This window comes from Thermothelomyces thermophilus, chromosome 6 (assembly GCF_000226095.1).
Source record: "Thermothelomyces thermophilus ATCC 42464 chromosome 6, complete sequence".
NCBI lineage: Eukaryota > Fungi > Ascomycota > Sordariomycetes > Sordariales > Chaetomiaceae > Thermothelomyces > Thermothelomyces thermophilus.
In genome coordinates, this window is record NC_016477.1 from 2363736 (window position 1) to 2380974 (window position 17239).

A 17239-nucleotide genomic window follows, 5' to 3' on the forward strand; every position below is an offset into this window, starting at 1 on the left:
TGACTCTACCTTGCGAGAGATTACCTCCCTGGGGGCTGCATAAAGAAAACAAGTTCGCGACTTGAGCTGACTGTTGCTGTGCCCGTAGAAGTTGTAGTGGATACCCTGAAGTACAATGCCGGCCTTGAGGAGCCTAGTGGCGTAGTCAGCACATTCTCTGGGCGTTAATGGCTGCAGGGCTTCCGTTGAGCCCAGGACCTGCGGCCGAGGCTGGGATCGAAACTCAGCGAGGGAAACCACCAAAAATCTGTTGAGCGGATCGCCACGTATGGCTCGATTATCCTCGGTGGGCTCAAAGCTGAGCACGATCTCGTTCCTCCCCCCTGTTGTGATCAAGCTGATCGTTTTGATAAGCCGCCTCTGATCGAGTTCCTCTGCAGCAGGAAGATTTAGCACTCGGAAGTTCCATTCGCGGTCGTCCAAGCTGATGCTGTCCTGCAGTTTGATACGGGCATTTGCCAAGTTGACTTTCTTTGGCATCCCAATGGTCTTCACCGTGCTGGGAGACATTGTCTTTGAGACAAGAAGGGATCTATGGGTAGAGGGAGAGAGAAAGAGGCGTGCGAGCGGTTCCGGGTAACTGCAACTCTGACCAGGAGAGAAGACTGGGGCAAGTGCGACGGGCGATGACTCGAACAGAACGACTTCAGGACCACCACGTATTAATATGAGTGGAACTTGATCCGTGAGCGATGTGTGATTTTCTTGAGGATGTATACACGCCGGGTTACACAGCAGCTCAATTGCAGCACATCAAAGTTTCCGATTGCATGCCAAAGTTTCCCCGCTTCATCTCGTTGCAGGCCTCACTTACCTAAATTAGGTAGGTCATGCTTAAGCGGGCGGCAGGCAACCTGAGGCTGAATGCGGCCTTCGACCATAAGTTGGATGCCTCTCGCCCGTTCGATGGATGAGCCTGAGGTAAAGTACATAATTATTTACCTGACTAGAACCGCGTCGGTCTCACAGTTCGACGCACTGGAAACCATCCGTCGTTTCGACCCGAGAGTCGACAATGGACGGTCCGCCTCCCAATATTTACATCATCGGCGCCCAGTGCACCGGAAAGACCACGCTTGTCAATCATCTCCGCGCCCATTTCGCTAATCGCAACCCAGTCCCCGACGGTGGACCGCCGGCACTGATCAGCGAAGTGGCCCGCACCGTGCTAAAGGCCCATCACTTCACGGCCCGAGACGTTCGCATCCCTTCCCGCAGTCTCGTTCTGCAGCGGTTCATTCTCCAGGCACAAGCCGCAGCCGAGCGGGATGCATTGGAGAGCGGAGGACCCAGGAAGAGGTGGTTCATTTCGGACCGCTCAGGTGCTGACCCCATTGCGTACTCTATGCGGTACGTTGGGCATGAAGCTGCTCGAGCGCTGGCCAAAACAGAAGAATGGGTGGAACTGAAGGAGAGGATGCGGCAATCAGTAGTGGTAATCTGCGAGGCTGGGAAGGGGGTGGCGGGGTGGTTGAAGGATGACGGAGTAAGGCTGATGCCCGTGGACTTGGAGGAATGGGCCGGGTTTCACAGGACGTTTTGCGAGTTCCTGGACGGGGAGGGCGTGAGGTATGAGGTTCTTACTGCAGACATTTCTGCACACGAGGAGAGGGTTGATTTCGTTTTGAAAAGATGGGAAGAGTGCTGGAGGAAGAGATCACGATCGTGATAACTACCAGCCTGACGAGAGAGAGCTAGTTATTAACCCGCCTTTTAATATCACTTGTTCTATCTCCTCTCTTTAGATAAGATTAGTTATATCCACCTACTTAAATAGTGGAGCGAAGCTACAGTAACTTTGTGTAAGGCTATTTACTAGGTAGTTGACGCGCTGTCATTCCATCTCGAAGACCGGGAGTGGGATGATACTTGTAAATTTTGGTCTAAATTTGGATCTAAATTTCGGTGTGTTGACGAGCTAGTAGCTTTCAGGTAACTACTGTGGCTCCGTTCATTTCTGGTGTTCCAGGGATTCATATCTTGAACGAGCATGCCGCACCGGTGCATGGGGTTATTAGAAGCTTTCTATTGGAGCCAATCGCCTTGTTGTCCTTGTCCGTTATTATCTATTCTTTTCTCTTATTCTCTGTCTTTGGTTTGTTACACTAACACCTAGCACTTATAAGATCGCCTGAGATTGCTTCTGCTCCGCTATCTTGTGCCAGCTTTCATAAGCTTAGTTTGTTGGTTTCATCGTCCATTAGGAATGGAGAGTGTGTTTTCGACTGCCACTATGGCTGTGCTATCTTTCATTCAAGACGAGTTCTCTTGTGCAATGTACAAAAGTCGTTTCCGAACCCGGCCGTGTCTACCCGTTGTGGAAAGGGTATAAAGGCGGGAGGTTGTTCACAGGTCCTCCATGGTCGATGTTTTGATAAGATCACTCTGCTAATTTATGAGATATGGCGGCCCCACTGTGATAGTTTTCTCGGAGCATGTGACTGGGAAGGTAAGCTCCTTGGAATGTTAAATCCGGATGCTCTATTGTATCTTTCATGAAAGGTGGAGTGTAGACGATGCGATTTAAGCATAACTCTAACGTTAACAAGGGACTGGGAGCCCGTACGGGTTCCTGTCTGGGTTAGTGCTGCAGCACAGTGACATCACTTGCTGAGACTACTTGCCGCTGGCCAAGCATCCAGATTAGCGGCTGTTGGTCCCAGATCCTTGGGTTTAGAAGGCTTGACCCACAATGTGGAGCACCTGAAGGCCCCTCCCGCTTTCCAAAAGTTTCAGGGCAAGCGTTGGGAGTTTGTTTCCTCGCTTTGCGACCAGAACAGAGCAACATAAACAAGCAGACACTCTCATTCCTGCCGCTTGTCTATACATAAACTCCAACACCCGACCTGTCGTCGTCACTTTCTTGACCCAACTATCTCAAAACAACCATGTCGCCAAGCGCCCTGCCCACCGAGAACGGTGAGATCCCAGTCGAAGTGGGCGTGGTGCCCAACCCGAACCCGTCGATCACCGGCCGATGGACCGTGGATAAGGTGCTCGAGACGATCCCGACGGGAAAGCCTGCGGAGGGGACGAGCTCGCCAGTGGGATACTTCCACATCCTCGAGCGTCTCAAGACGACAAAGCGGGAGGGCTGGCGGAGATTCGGGATCAATCGGTAACAAATAGTTCTCCGACCCCTCGCTTTTGCACTCCTTGCCCCGCTGACCATCCTGCGTGCCAGGGGCGAGTCGATCTCGGATCACATGTACCGGATGTCCATGATGAGCATGCTTGCGCCGCCGTCGCTCGCCGCCAGGCTAGACCTGAACAAGTGTATGAAGATGTGCCTGATCCACGACATGGCTGAGTCCCTCGTTGGCGACATTACGCCCGTCGACGACGTCCCAAAGCCCGAGAAGAGCCGGCGCGAGGCGGAGACGATGGACTACATCACCAAGCGGCTCCTGGGCAACGTGGACGACGGCAAGGTTGGGGCGGAAATCCGCGCCATCTGGCAGGAGTACGAGGATTCGAAGACGCTCGACAGCCTCTACGTTCACGACATCGACAAGATGGAGCTCCTCGTGCAGATGGTCGAGTACGAGAAGCGCGGCAAGGGGAAGCTGGACCTAGGCGAGTTTGCCTACGTCCAGACCAAAATCGTGCTGGACGAAGTCAAGACCTGGGCAGAAGAGATCATGAAGGAGCGCGAGGACTTCTGGGCGGGGCAAGCGCACGTGCACGGAGAAGCTGGTGTTGCTGGCGGCGTTCCTCCTGAGAAAATGGCCAAGCAAGATGCGTATTACAGCAGGGAGTAGGCGGTTCACTCCATATTTGCTCTCTTGTCCCGCCTTTCCTTTTCGCTTTTTTTTTTTTTTTGTTCATGTCCTTCCCCGTAGTTTTGTGGATGGTGCACTTGAGCGGCAACAGTTACCATAGATTTGTGGCTTTCCGTCGGGTTTTGGGAACTTGCGTTACGGTCTTCGCCGCCATAGACTGTTTACGGCCAAGGATTGGGACGTCTGGGCTATGCATCATGGGTCGGGAATCAATACGACATTTGAACATATCGTTCGCATAACCGTTTGTAGCGGAGTCAACGTGTTTGCGCAGTCTAAACTGTTGGGGAAAGTGACCCCGCACTCAGAGACGGGAAGCACTGATGCGCCCAGGCTTCCCTCCAATTACTTTTCCTGAAAATAACAAACTCGGGGTGCGCTGGGTCACGTCCCCATGGACACCGAGGACTTTTTGTCATTTGCTATGGCAACCACGGCAGCCATCTCCGATGACTGCTACAACAGACCTACCTCGCCTCACCTCACCCAAGCATAAGTGGACGACTAGGAAAAAGCATTTGAAACGTTTGTCTTTCTGATGTTACTTGGTATGTGCCTGATAAAAATGAGTGTCATCCGTACAGTATGTACTTCGTACAGAGGACTGCTGCACATATAAATGTACAGTACGGGGTACATACATACCTTTGTCCAGAGTACAAACAGTGCAGGTAAAGCCTACTTGGATTCTCGAACAAGGCTATCCCAGCACGGATATAGTGGGTCCCTGATCGAGGTGCCTAGTGTATCGGGCGGCATCCACTTTTGGCGTGGAGCCATTGACCGCGACTTGCAATCACGTTTCCCCAAAAGCCTTGCTCTCCCTCACTTTACACGTAAGTAGTGTACAGAAAGAGAACGCCCAACAGCTTCCACTACTACCTCGACACACGGAGGACCTGAAGGGCTAAAGTGGGGCGTTGTACGAGGCTGTGTCGATCTCCCGCCCATCGCCGCAACAGAAGCTGTTCGTGCCGACACTAATTTCAACTCTCGAACTGCGAGGGAAAGTATCTTGAAAGGCGGGAGGTTCGGTGCCCTGGCCATCAGGCGGAGGCGAGCGGCAGTGTCGTGGGTAAAGCTGCAGCCATCGCCGATCCGAACCGACGCTTGGCCCGACTCTGGTTGGTTGCCCTAGCAGCTCTGTTGCTGCACCTCAACACCTTGCCCGGCACCCCCGCCCTGCGATCACGCGCCTCTCGAGCTTCGAGCCCGGTATTGAGTTGTGAAGCAGGAATTCGCAGGAAGAAGGTTGTGGAAGCGACGACACCCAGCCCACCGCAATCTCTGGTGTCTCCCGTCAACGGTCGACGGCATCCGCAGAGTTTCGAGGGTAACATCCCACTGCGCACCCCTGCGGTGACGTACATACACACTGTGCTGGCCTTCCGTCGGAGGCATCGGGCTTCGAAACAGTTGAGTTGGGGCGTGGACCGCCATCCGTACTTACCATGTCGTTCGCACCGCGGTTTCAACCCAACGGGGGTTTCAACTCCAACGCATCGACGGCGCCGGCCCAGCCGTTGCATGCCGACATCTTCCGTCCGCCGACGTCGCCTTCAGCATCGAGTTGCAACCTCGCGAAATCGACCGGTAGTGTCCTTTCCGACATATCGATGTCGACTGCCCGACATGCGGGAACGGCAAAACGAAAGCGGACAAGTACGAGGGAGTCAACACCGCTGGATTGGCATCTGAATATGGAGGGTGCATATGATGGTCGGGAAGAGAGAAGGGGAGAGTTCAGGTACACTCTGGCAGGCCAAATCAGCACCACGCCAGCAGAGCCACTAGGGGGTGCAGAGAATGGCCAGTTGGAGGACAGTGTTTACTCCGACGTCGACTACCGGAGAGCGCTCGGCCCAAGGACGATGGGGGCCGCCGACTCTCCACCCGGGCAAGTGGCACCCAGTGGGACGGAGGGCGCACCTAGCTCTGGAAGCTGGAGCTTGTTTAGCCTCCAGTTGATAGGAAACGTGGTCGGCAAAGTGTGGGAGTTTTGCAAAAAGGGGGCTTTCAGGGGCTTTCAGGCCGGAGGCGGCCAGAAGTACAACGCAAACGGAGCAACGGTGACAGAAACAACGGGAGAGCCATGCGCCCCAGAACCGGATGCATCAGCCGAACCCGTCGAGGAGAGCTCCATGGGGGAATATGCACCCTCGTACTCCCCCGAGACCGCACAGTCAGCCGCCTCAGCCGCGTACCACGATCTCAGCACACCCGAGTCCACACCGCTACCCGCCGCAAAACGCCGACAGGTCAGCGCGAATAATGATGAACTCAGAAACTGGGTGGTGGTGGACGAGCCGAGCAGGCAACCGCCAAAGCAGTTTGCCGCCGAGGTGAGGGCCGCTGCTTCAAAGCCCAGCGGGCTGGTACGACCCCGAACAGGTTACTACGCCCAAACATCCGTCAGTAGCCATCGCCGCATTACCGCGCCCTCGCCAAGGTTCACGGGCGGTTCGGGAACACTCGCAAGCCGCCCGTCGCTCCGCATCTCCCATGCAGGTTCTCCCGCCTTGACTCCTCGTGAGCCAGCCAGCTTCGCCTCTACGCGCTCCTCGCCCGTCTCATGCCCAACACCAAGCCGCATCCCAGTCCCAATTCAACAACAGCCAGCTCCACAACAAAGCCACAACCCTAACCCCTTCGTCATCCCCGGCACAACCACGATCGATTCCACATTCTCCACCTTCAAGAGCCCCGCGTCCCGCCCAGTCTCGCGACCGGCAAGCCGCCACGCGGCCCGCTCGAGCCTGGGCACCAACACCGGCGCCGGTCTTGGTTTCCGCCAGGGCTCCCCCACCAAGCTCGGCGGCCACCGCCGCAAGCACTCGTCTGCCGCGGCGTCGGCGACATCGGCGACGACAACGACAGGGACAGCGCGCAGCCGCCGTCAGAGCATCCTACCCCGGCGGTCATCGGATATCGAAGCCGTCAGCAGCCCGCGGCTGGACGCCGAGGCACTGCAACTGGCGCAGGAGAAACTGGCGGCGGAGCGGGACGCGGACGCGAAAGTGGACGCGTTCAACGCGAAGCTCCTGAGCATGATCCGACAGGGGAGAGAGGCGCTGGGGACCAAGGTGGAGGTCGAGATGGACTCGGAACTGGACATGGAGCTGGACATGGAGATGAATGACGGGCTGGGAACGGGAATACGTGGAGGGGGGTGGGAGGACGACGATTGACCGGTCTCTTTTTTTTTTTTTTCTTCTCCCAAGGAATTTATTGGTGTCGCAAAATAAGGGTGTCTTCTGGAGTCTTGATTATTGTAACGTAACGCCTTCTGGTGTTGGGAGTATGAGGGATATATGCATTCGGTTCGGGTCTCGTTCGGTCCTGCACGATATGGAGTTGGGATGGGTTTCTTTCTTTTTCTTTTTTTTTTTTTTTGGGGGGGGGGGGGGAGGGGGGTTATGTGTACGTATTTGACACGTCTACGGTGAACATACATGTTTAGGTTTCTTTTTTTTGTAGCAATCCCGTTGCCCATGCCTTTTTTTTTTTTTTCCCTTTTTTTTTTTTTCCCCTTTTTTTCCCCTTTTTTTGGTCAACAAGATTACCAACCAAGTCGCATCGGTTCTCTCACGCGGTAACCTGGCTGTCCAGCTACCTGTCCAGCCACCCGTCCCTCATCGGATTGGCATCCCTCCTAGCATCTGCTTTTTTTCTTCTTTATGTTCTAGAACCCACTCCCACCTTTTCAACCCACCGAATTCACTCGTACGCCTTCATCAGCAGGTTGCCCTCGACGGCGTTGGCAATGAGCTCGCCGTCGGGCCCGCCGAGGTGGGTCGAGTGCGCCCACGGCTTCGCCGCAATCTCGCGGCGGACGATGCCGGCGAAGCAGGCCTCCCAGCCGCCGCGGGGGAAGGCCCGGTGGACGTCGTCGCGCGTGGCCGCGTGCACGGCGTACGCGCGCGCGCCCACGTTGTCGTACACGGTCGCCAGCTGCAGCACCTGGCCCAGCAGCGTGATGGTGCCCGCCCGCACGCCCACGCTGCCCAGCGCCAGGTCTTGGTGCCGGATGATGGCCTCGCACACGGCTTCGGCCTGGGCCTGGGGAGCGGGCGCGGGCGCGGGCGATGGCGAGGGCGCGGGCGCAACGGCCTGGGAGGTGGTGCTGCTGGGCGGAGGGGAGCTGAGCAGGTTGATCGCCGTGATGGCGCCGTGGAACTCGAACGAGAGGCGAGTCGACGTCCAGAAGGCCGGGGCGGTGCCGATGTCGTGCAGCAGGCAGGCCAGGGCCAGGGTGGAAGGGGAGAGCGCCTTGGCGTGAGAAGGGAACTGCTGGTGGAGAATGGCGGTTGCTGTAAGGGGGGGTTTGTTTTCAGCTGCTGTCAGTCGGGTGCCCCGTGATTATATGTGTGCATAATTACCCCAGTAAAACACCCGCATAGAGTGGTTGTAGGTCTGCAGGGGGAGTTGTTCCTTGGCGTACTCCTGAGCCCTAGCTACGAGGGGGTCATCGGATGGGAAGTGAATGTCCTTCACCAGCACCGGCGCGGGCTCGTGGAGGTATGGCTTGCCCTGGAAAATGGCGTCGGCGTCGAGCGGAACCGGCGTCCAGCCGTGTTCGGCAATGGGGTCGTCGATGTTCGAGGTCATGGTTACATTTACTTGGCTGGCGCCCGGCGTTTTGAGGTTCGCGGTTTGATTATTTGGCACGCAGGGAGACTCGGAATGCGCAGCGATGATGCGGACGATTGTGATCAAGCTGAAGAAGAAATACATGTCATACAGCTCCTATGATCAATTTCAGACCTTTAATTATATTATAGCTCATCGTTCCTGACTCGCAGAGAATCCATTTCTAAGCATCCCACGGACGGTTCGTTGAATGACACATCACGTTCGTCATGTCGGTTACGCTTACTAAGACGTTGAGCAATACAAACATATCGTTGGTAGTACGGTGTTGCGTTAATAGTCACGACTGCAGATATCAAGAAAAAAAATAATTGCTGTTGTACCCGCCGGACATAACGGCCCTCCCGACGGGTATTATAGCGCTGAAGACCTTGAGAGAGCTCTTTTCTGTTGTTGCGATAGTCGCCACTGCTACGAGGAAAGCTGCCGGTGACCAGATCCATGCGTGCGGCAAACGAGGGTTCAATCACCTGAACGGGGCACAGAGCCAGAAGTTCGTTTAATTAATTAAGCAGGCACACTAGCAATCCTAGAAACCTTTGGTAGCGCGTAAAGTGTACATACCAAATTAACAACGCATCCCGTAGACGGAAGGAAGAGTTTGACAGCCAAGTTCCATTTCCTTGCTACAACGACCGCGTGCATTAAGGTAGGGGGGCGATCAGGTCGAATAATATCATTTTTCGAACACACCCACTAAATCATTCCAACCCGGGAACATCTGCAGAGGAAATACGAACCTGACCGAGAAAGGGCGGCCGCGAATGTCCACCAAACCAGAGGCATCTTTTAGGTTGATGGCAGCTAGTTCGCCAGCGAGAAGAAAAGGCACGGTTTTAAGGTTTCATGAGTGATCACACGGCGAGTGAGACTACCTACCCAACATGCACATGTACTGGAATTAATAATTAATACCTATTTGCCTAGAGTATCTTTGGTCTGTGCAAGCACCTAATTTATAATACCTAGTATACTCTCTAGCTACATTTCATTTCACGCGACGGAACCTGCGGCATTCAAGTCGACGACGAAGGAGCTGATGGTGAGGAGAATAAGAGCCGCGATGAATCGGCCCGGGGTCAGTGACTCGATCAGTGGGGAACTAATTATTGACACCATGATCAAGATGGACGAGTGCCTGGGAATACTTGATGTTCAACCAAAAGGCCTGTTTACCCTCTCAGCCATGGGCTCTGGTCTTCCGCGGCATCACCAAAGGCAAACAAATCTCTTTGCTCACTGTCCTTCCAGCAGTGACAACCCAGAAGGAACAAATCAAAAAAAACATTGGAGCTGGCCGGCCCATCCGATCCGCTTTCAGTACGCGGAATTAGACTTTTCTTTTCTTTCTTTCTTTCTTTTTTGCTTGTTTTCTTCACGCGACTGGGAAAAGGAGCAGGCGCAATGCGGACCACAGGCCCAGGTGCCATGCCACTTCTGCTGCCCATTGGCCTCGACTTTTTCTAGGACCAGCAACATACATAGAGTTCGCTGACATGAATCTAGTCTCAATACCCGGAACTGGTTGGCTCATTACCTATCTAGAAGTACCCAGCTACTCAGCTGGTAGTTCGAGGAAGCGGAAGCCGAGCGGCTCTTCCGGAGCTGTCTATAGTGGAGCCTGCAGACCACTGATGACAAGTTGGGGCAGTACAACAAGCGCCGAGGTGGAGGTAGGTATGGACGGGCCGATGGAGGGCTGTGATAACAAGACTGGTATGTACGTCATTGGCCACTTTCACGGTTGAACCCCTATTCTGGAAGCCTCAAGTCGTAATTAATTCCAACACGGCCAACGTGCAAACCCAGCTGCCGAAGCAGTCCCCGAGGACTGTTAGTGCACGGCACGGAATAATGCTACATTAGCTTGAATACGATGATGCTGAAGGATTTGAAGCTACTCTAACCAGAGCACATGTGAGGTGTGTTGCATACTCTACATATTCGAGTGTAGTACTTCGTAGTGTAGTCCTGGTTCCTCCCGACCGCGAAAACTTCACTCCTCCACTCCAATCTCGCGGTGAGCTTTGATACAGTGGACTCATATCATTGCATCGGCCACCCGTCACAGCTAAAAACCGGAATTACTTTCCGTTACTAACGTAGGACGCGCGGAGTGGCAAGCCCATTTTGGAAGGCCGGCGCCCTCGTCGTAATTACCTCTTGTCATAAGTTACTCTCTCTCTTTTCCTTTTTTTTCTTCCGAAAACAAAGAAAGAGAGAAACAAATAGAAGAGGGCACTCAAACATTCCTGCATAGAGCAGTAATAACAAGTCCTTGCATGTAACACACCATTCAAATTCCCCACTACTCGCATTAATAATTATTAGTTAGAGGAGGAATGCAAGAGGAATGTGTCCTTCCCGGTACTCAAATCGGTTTTGGTAGCAACTACCAAATATGGAGTGGCCAGAGACAACAGAAGCAAGGATCCCTTGCAAACAGCTCACTACCAATAGCTTGCACACATGTCTAGATGTATGAATTACAGAGGGGAACCACCTACGGTTCTACACAGTACTGCAGGAAAAACATGGCATTAATTACTTCGGCCATACGCTTGTCGCTTGCAAACCCTTTTATTCTTCAGCCCACTATGAGAACACCGTCGTCTGACACTCATTTCTTCTTCTCAGTCCTCGAGGTGTCCAGGTCACGGCTTACCCAAAAGTTGCCTGGCGGTTCCTAGCGGCATTAAGCTCGAAACGATAGTGCCGAGGACGGCTACACTTGCCTGGTGCCGGGCCGGCTTTAGTGGACTAGGTGGTCCTCACTCGGCGCATCTTATTTGCAGGTGTTCTCCAATGTTGCACTTGCATGGACAGACTTTCAGCTCCCGCAACGCTAGGCTCCCAAGTTAATGTAAATAAATGCGATTGGTGCTTCTTCATTCAGGAGTCTCATTCAACCTCGTCACGGCCCCCCCAGCTCTCAACATGTGATTTCTGCAATCGTTCGAAAAGTCGGGTCCACAAAGATCCTTTATTTTACTTTACCCCCCTTCCCCCCCGGGCTACACTATTCCCGCTACACTACACACTTCATGCAGTCGGATCCCGACTAACACATGCACATGCCCATGTTCATGTACGAGATATTTCACATTTTTATTTTATTTTATTTTAACGTATTACTGCGTACCAGGTCTCTAAGCAAACAGAGACGACATCCATCGTGCCGAGCGGTCCCCGCTCGGCACGGCTTGATTTGTCGACCGATGTGGACTGGACTCGACCGTTTCGCCGGTTTACCCGATTCGGGAGGTGCGTAGTAGACGCGGGAGGCTGTTCCCGGCGCCCTCGGCGCACTTTAGACTGTACCTCCTTACACAACTGTGGTACACTGCAAGCGGCCGCCCAATGGTGGAGTTGCCCCTGGCCTGATGCTCTCGGTACCACGCTAGTGTAGTTTTTGAGTGTGTTGTGAAGGGTGTGCAGGAACCTTGATCAGCAGAGAACTTTCACCGGCGCTGTGCCGCACCCTCTTGGCCTCAACCTCACTAAGCTTACTTGTAGCCAGCCCAATGGGCGTTTAGTCAATACGAGGTTGGTCTCTTCCCCAGTCTCCACAAGGCAGTTTGAGATCGTCAACCGCTGTAACCAGAGGGCCTCATGATGGGGCTGGCCCATGGGCCCGGCCAAGGGATGGGCCGAAAATGCAACACTGAGAGCGCTATGAAGGGGAATTGGAAGAGGCAGCTCGAACGGACAATGAGGGAGGCGCAGCATGCCAGTTGGACATAAATCAAGGAGCAACGGCTCACGGCTGCCGCATCTCTCCCTCTCACTTGCTCTGTAGTTCTCTCGAGCCACGAGATCCCAAGAGAGAGATCCTCCGGGGTTACTTCTTCGTCTCTATTCGCCAACAGACAAGTGTGAGAGAGAGAGAGGAGAAGCAAGATGCGCAACCAGGTGCTCCTGTCCGCCCTCGTCGGCGCGGCCGGTGTCGCGGCCCGCGATGTCCCCTCCAACGTCCAGAGCTTCTATGACTCGCTCAAGGCTAAGGGCGCTTGCTCCAACAAGCTGGCCACGGGCTTCTACGCCAATGACGACGGCCCCAACAGTAAGCCACTAATTAACCACCATCAGCGCCCTCTTCAGTAAGAGTACGGTCCGGCCCCCCCTCGCGCTAACGATGTGACCCCCCCCCCCTTCCCCGCGGGCCAGCCTTCGCCTACTGCGGTGACCACCTGTCCGACTACAACGTCATCTACCTCAAGGGCTCGGGCAGCGCATTCGCCGACATGGACATTGACTGCGACGGCGAGCAGAACGGCAAGGGCGACGACGGCCGGTGCGGCAACAGCCAAGACACCCAGGCCATCACCTCGTTCCAGGACATCGTCGAGGGCTACAAGAAGGGCGTCAAGGACCTCAACGCCTACGTGCACCCGTACGTCGTCTTTGGCAACACGGGCTCCAAGAGCGGCTGGAAGACGTTCGACCCGCAGAAGTACGGCATCAAGCCCCTGTCGGTCATGGCCGTCGTCTGCAACAACAAGCTGGTGAGCGTCCTTTTTATACTTTCCTTCCCCCCCCCCCCAAAAAAAAAAAAAAAAAAAAAAAAAAAAAAACAGATATACCAAAGAGCCTTAACTAACCACCACATCCATTTTTTCGATCGACACAACACAACGAACCAGATCTACGGCGTCTGGGGCGACGAGAACGGCGACGACGGCGACAAGCCCATGGTGGGCGAGGCGTCCATCTCGCTGGCCACGGCCTGCTTCGGCACCAGCATGACGGGCAACAACGGGCACGACGAGACCGACGTGCTCTACATTGCCTTCCCCGGCGACGACGCCGTGCCGGGCGCCGACGGCGCCAACTGGGGCGCCGACAGCTGGCAGGCCTTCGAGTCGTCCATCGAGGGGCTCGGCAACAAGCTCATCCAGCGGATCGGCGGCGGCGACCCAGGAAATGGCGGCGGCGACGACCCGGGCAATGGCGGCGACGGTTTCGACGACTGCGAGTGGCCCGGCCACTGCGAGGGGGCGAGCTGTTCGACCGACGACGACTGCTCGGACCCGTGGGCCTGCATCAATGGCAAATGCGGGACCGACCCAGGTACGGATTCAGGCAGCGGCACCTCTCCCAGCTACGTGTGCGAGTGGGCCGGTCACTGCGAGGGCGCCAAGTGCTCGACTGACGATGACTGCTCCGGACAGCTCTACTGTGACTCGTCTGAGAAGGTGTGCACGGCGGGGTGCGAGTGGCCCGGCCACTGCCTCGGGGCCAAGTGCACGACCGACGATGACTGCTCGGATCCCTATGAGTGCAACGCGAGTGCGGGGTACTGCTGGCGTACACAGTAATTAGGGAGGCCAGGCAAAGAGTTGGTGGCTAATGCGATCATCCATCCGGATGGACAATTTGTCACGAATGTGGTGTAATCTGTGTGTGGCCGCCATGGATCGGCGGGCGATGGACGAGAGACACCGCTCGTTGGTATCTGGAGCTTCATGAAATACAGTGCAAGTTAGGTAAATAAGATAATGACAATCGCCGAAGAACCATCTTACAGCATCACCAGAGCTTGGTATAGGGACCACTGAACGTCCATAAATCGCATAAGCTCAGAGCCACCGGCAAAGAGTCTTGATCTCCTGCGCCTGATATTCGGTAACTCCCCACGGCGCTGATGGTTGTGGTCGGCCCAGCATGGCCCACGGCCCTCTTCCTACCATCATCGGCCAATCCTCGACGTCACACTCCCCCATGCTTCCCCCAACTCACGAAACCCCAGGAATCCTGTTCGATCACCGCAATGCATGCCTTCTCAGTCGACGCCGTTATGATTCGCAGCAAAGCCACCTCAAGCACAGTAGCAGTTGCCCGCGCAGCTCTTCATGAAGTCGTTGTGGAAACCTGTGACATCGCAGTAGGCATTGGCGTTGTTCGAGATGCACAGGTCGTTCATCATGGCCGACTTGCACTGAGGCGTGCCATAATTTGACGCGGCCTGGGCCTGAGGAGCCTTGCCCGTTGCGGAGTTGTCATTGCTTTCCACCGGGGCTGCGAGGGTCGAGGTGAGGAAAGCGGCGGTGGTCGCGAGAAGGGCGAGCAGCTGTTGAGCGGTTAGTTCAGAGTACTCGAAACGGACCATATATCATACTCGAAAGGGAAAGAGGGTCATGACGCGCCTTCATCTTGACGGCTGATCAGTGATGAACGGTGATCGGCGCGGGTGAGAGTTGTCGATCCTTGACGGATGGAATGAGGCTCGGCGATCTGGTTGGGAGAACAAGACAGCCTCTGGCTGCGACGTCGCTGGGCCGGCTCCTTATACCAGGGACCGGGCGGCCAAGGATGTAAGTGGAGGTCTAGAATGCGCCCTCTGCTACCTGATCCCGGGTATCGGTTGTGGCGGATGAGCTAGTAAAACGAGCGTGCAACCCAAGTTCGTGGAAAGGCGAACCGGAAAACGACGACCAGGGGGACCACTTTTGGAGGCTCGTGCAGAGGAGAGTGCTCAACCAGGAAAGCGGCGCGTTGACCAAGGATGGGATGGTTTTAAAGAGTCCAGGTCCGGGGGTGCGTGGTTGGTTCGGCCAGTGCCAATGGGATGCAACGACAGGAGAAGAGATGAGTCTGGTGGGAATATGGGTGCGAGGGGTGCGTAGTGTAACCTGGACGCCGGGAATTGAGGGATGTGGGAGGCTTCACTAGTGTGGAAATCTAGGAGGGACCGCCGAGAAAACTGGGGTAATATTTGGAAGGGGCGCCCCGGACGGAGGGTGCGATCGACACTGCTGCAGTGATTTCCGCAAGGAAGAAATGACCACTCAACTCGGAAGCTCCGAGGCCTTGTTGGGGAGCGTTGCACTTCCCAGTTTACTATTCGCCGAGAGAACGCAGAAAAGAAAAGGAGAAGGGGATGAAGAGCTTGGCTCGGGAAAAACGATTTCCAAGAATAGCCAACATGTCACTCCTATCCGTACTAAAGCAGCTACCTTAGGCATTGTACTATATGTTAGTGTAGTAAAGTGCATATACGCGGCACGTGGTTTGAATAGAAGAATGATAATTGCATCTCACTCTTCCTTGCCCAGGCCGCCTGCAGTTTTGTGGGATTGAAGAGAGACGAGAAACCTCGTAATTTCCATCCATCCTTCTTGTCAGGGCGTGGCCACATCCAAAGACGGCTGATTTGCCTGCTCGTTCCGTTCCTAATCTATGCCGAAAGGTCAGTTGCTCCATTCCTGGCCCCCTTGGCTACCAAGATGGACTTGAGCCGAATTGGCCAATGGAACCTTGTGTGCAGGGTCGAGAGCCGGCCCAACGACCAACTCAGGAAGAGATCGGCACGGAGCCGGTGCAGGCCCAGGGGGGCAGCTCTTTCCGGTTAGGCGGGCAAGATTGCTGGGTTCCGGCAGCTGGGTAGCATGCACCGTCCCGGATTTCTCGAGTCCGCCACACCACCCAATGGCCGTTTCATGAATATATTGCGGGGTCTTTATCCATATTTCACCCATGCAAAGAAGCATGCATTTGGGCCACTTCAAACACTTCATGTCGGCACCTGCCGTGGTGTTGCATGGCTGAATTCGAAATTCTCGGAGGGCATGGCTCGCTGCAATGGTCTTCATTCTCGACTGTTTCGTGGCGCTGCCGTCCTCATGATACATCACATCATCCGTGACCTAGACTGATCATCCTTGCAATACACTACTGTAGAACGACGGAATGCCGCTCCGTTGCCCCATTCCACCAATGCTGCACAGAACTTTGGGAGCCGGGGATTCACGTGGAAACTCGCCCTATGCATGGTGTGTAAGAGTAGTTCGCCGCGAGCCAAGTCCCACACCGCGATGCCAAGGAACCTCGCTCTCGCTACTCTCTGTCTGTGGCACGTTGTCCCTTGCAGGAAGCAATATCCGTTGAATACCTGCTCGCAGTGTTTCGCAGAGAGATATATAAGATACCAACTGCAGGTTGCACATTAGTATCTACGGGGTTAAACTTGATTTGTGATGTAATGGGCAGGAGGTGCACGACCTGATGCAAATCGCCTGAACTTCTGGCCCGCTGTTCATCATCAGCATCGCATGAGGGTTGGGACTGCTTTTTCTGCTCTTCCAATTTACGAAACGTAGCGGCCCGGTAAACACAGCACCTATCGGATTCCGATGAGACGTGCCGATCTAATCCGGAATAGAGGAGAGAGGGTTTGAACTGCTAGCAGGTTACATCCAACCAGTGCGTCTACCTTAACAAGCCGTTGCAAAGCCTCGCGCCGCTCTCCGTACACAAGGTAGTAAGGTAGCGAATTGGAACGGGCCTACCACAGTGCCCACGCTAACACCAAGCAGTTGCCTGTGGATTTCGGGGGTAAGATACATCGGCTGGCCAGAGGGGCAGCTCGGAGCTCGGAGCATCCCCATACTCATTTACCAAATTGCGAGCCTCTTAGTGCCTGAAAGAGATACCAGCATTGCACAAAGAGCAGCGTGAATAATTAGCGTACCACATATTAATTAGCACATCATTCGCACATCTATCTTGCGGTTGTCTTGCGTTAGTCGCTACAGCGCCATCTCTGTCTACACACTTTCATCCCTGTTTTCGAGCACCCGTCGTTCCTGTCCGCACGCTAAAATAGGCATCATCGATCTCGCATATATCGTGCTATGAAGCGAAAGACCCAGCGACATTCGCATCGACAGCTAAGTTATGGGCCGGTTCCGGTTCCAAACTGGTAATTAAGGACCTCTCTTACTTCGTCAGCGAAATATATAATAGGTAAGATCGCATCCGTCTCCAGCTCCCTGGTGAAAACCGGTTTTCCGCTTCGGAGGCTCAAA

General features: G+C 54.7%; 5 protein-coding genes across 5 annotated transcripts; 4 read left to right on the forward strand and 1 right to left on the reverse strand.

The window, feature by feature from the left end:
* The first annotated feature begins 815 nt into the window (after positions 1–815).
* On the forward strand, positions 816–1742 carry MYCTH_2310631 (uncharacterized protein). Its single transcript, XM_003666102.1, has one exon. The coding sequence runs from the start codon at positions 1016–1018 to the stop codon at positions 1667–1669; it is 654 nt and encodes a 217-aa protein (XP_003666150.1). The 5' UTR covers positions 816–1015; the 3' UTR covers positions 1670–1742.
* A 993-nt stretch (positions 1743–2735) lies between these two features.
* MYCTH_2310632 (uncharacterized protein) lies at positions 2736–4108 on the forward strand. The gene is made up of 2 exons (XM_003666103.1): positions 2736–3118; positions 3185–4108. The coding sequence occupies exons 1-2, from the start codon at positions 2889–2891 to the stop codon at positions 3759–3761; spliced, it is 807 nt and encodes a 268-aa protein (XP_003666151.1). The 5' UTR covers positions 2736–2888; the 3' UTR covers positions 3762–4108.
* Positions 4109–5116: 1008 nt separating this feature from the next.
* On the forward strand, positions 5117–7276 carry MYCTH_74446 (uncharacterized protein). Its single transcript, XM_003666104.1, has 2 exons — positions 5117–6379; positions 6593–7276. The coding sequence occupies exons 1-2, from the start codon at positions 5234–5236 to the stop codon at positions 6968–6970; spliced, it is 1524 nt and encodes a 507-aa protein (XP_003666152.1). The 5' UTR covers positions 5117–5233; the 3' UTR covers positions 6971–7276.
* A 223-nt stretch (positions 7277–7499) lies between these two features.
* On the reverse strand, positions 7500–8390 carry MYCTH_2069839 (uncharacterized protein; the record flags this gene model as incomplete). The annotated part of the gene is made up of 3 exons (XM_003666105.1): positions 7500–7835; positions 7890–8092; positions 8162–8390. 3 exons carry the CDS (start codon positions 8388–8390, stop codon positions 7500–7502), a joined length of 768 nt encoding a protein of 255 aa, XP_003666153.1.
* Positions 8391–12251: 3861 nt separating this feature from the next.
* MYCTH_109821 (glycoside hydrolase family 75 protein) lies at positions 12252–15030 on the forward strand. The gene is made up of 5 exons (XM_003666106.1): positions 12252–12495; positions 12600–12937; positions 13076–13502; positions 13604–14502; positions 14579–15030. The coding sequence occupies exons 1-4, from the start codon at positions 12333–12335 to the stop codon at positions 13612–13614; spliced, it is 939 nt and encodes a 312-aa protein (XP_003666154.1). The 5' UTR covers positions 12252–12332; the 3' UTR covers positions 13615–14502; positions 14579–15030.
* The last annotated feature ends 2209 nt before the right edge of the window (positions 15031–17239 follow it).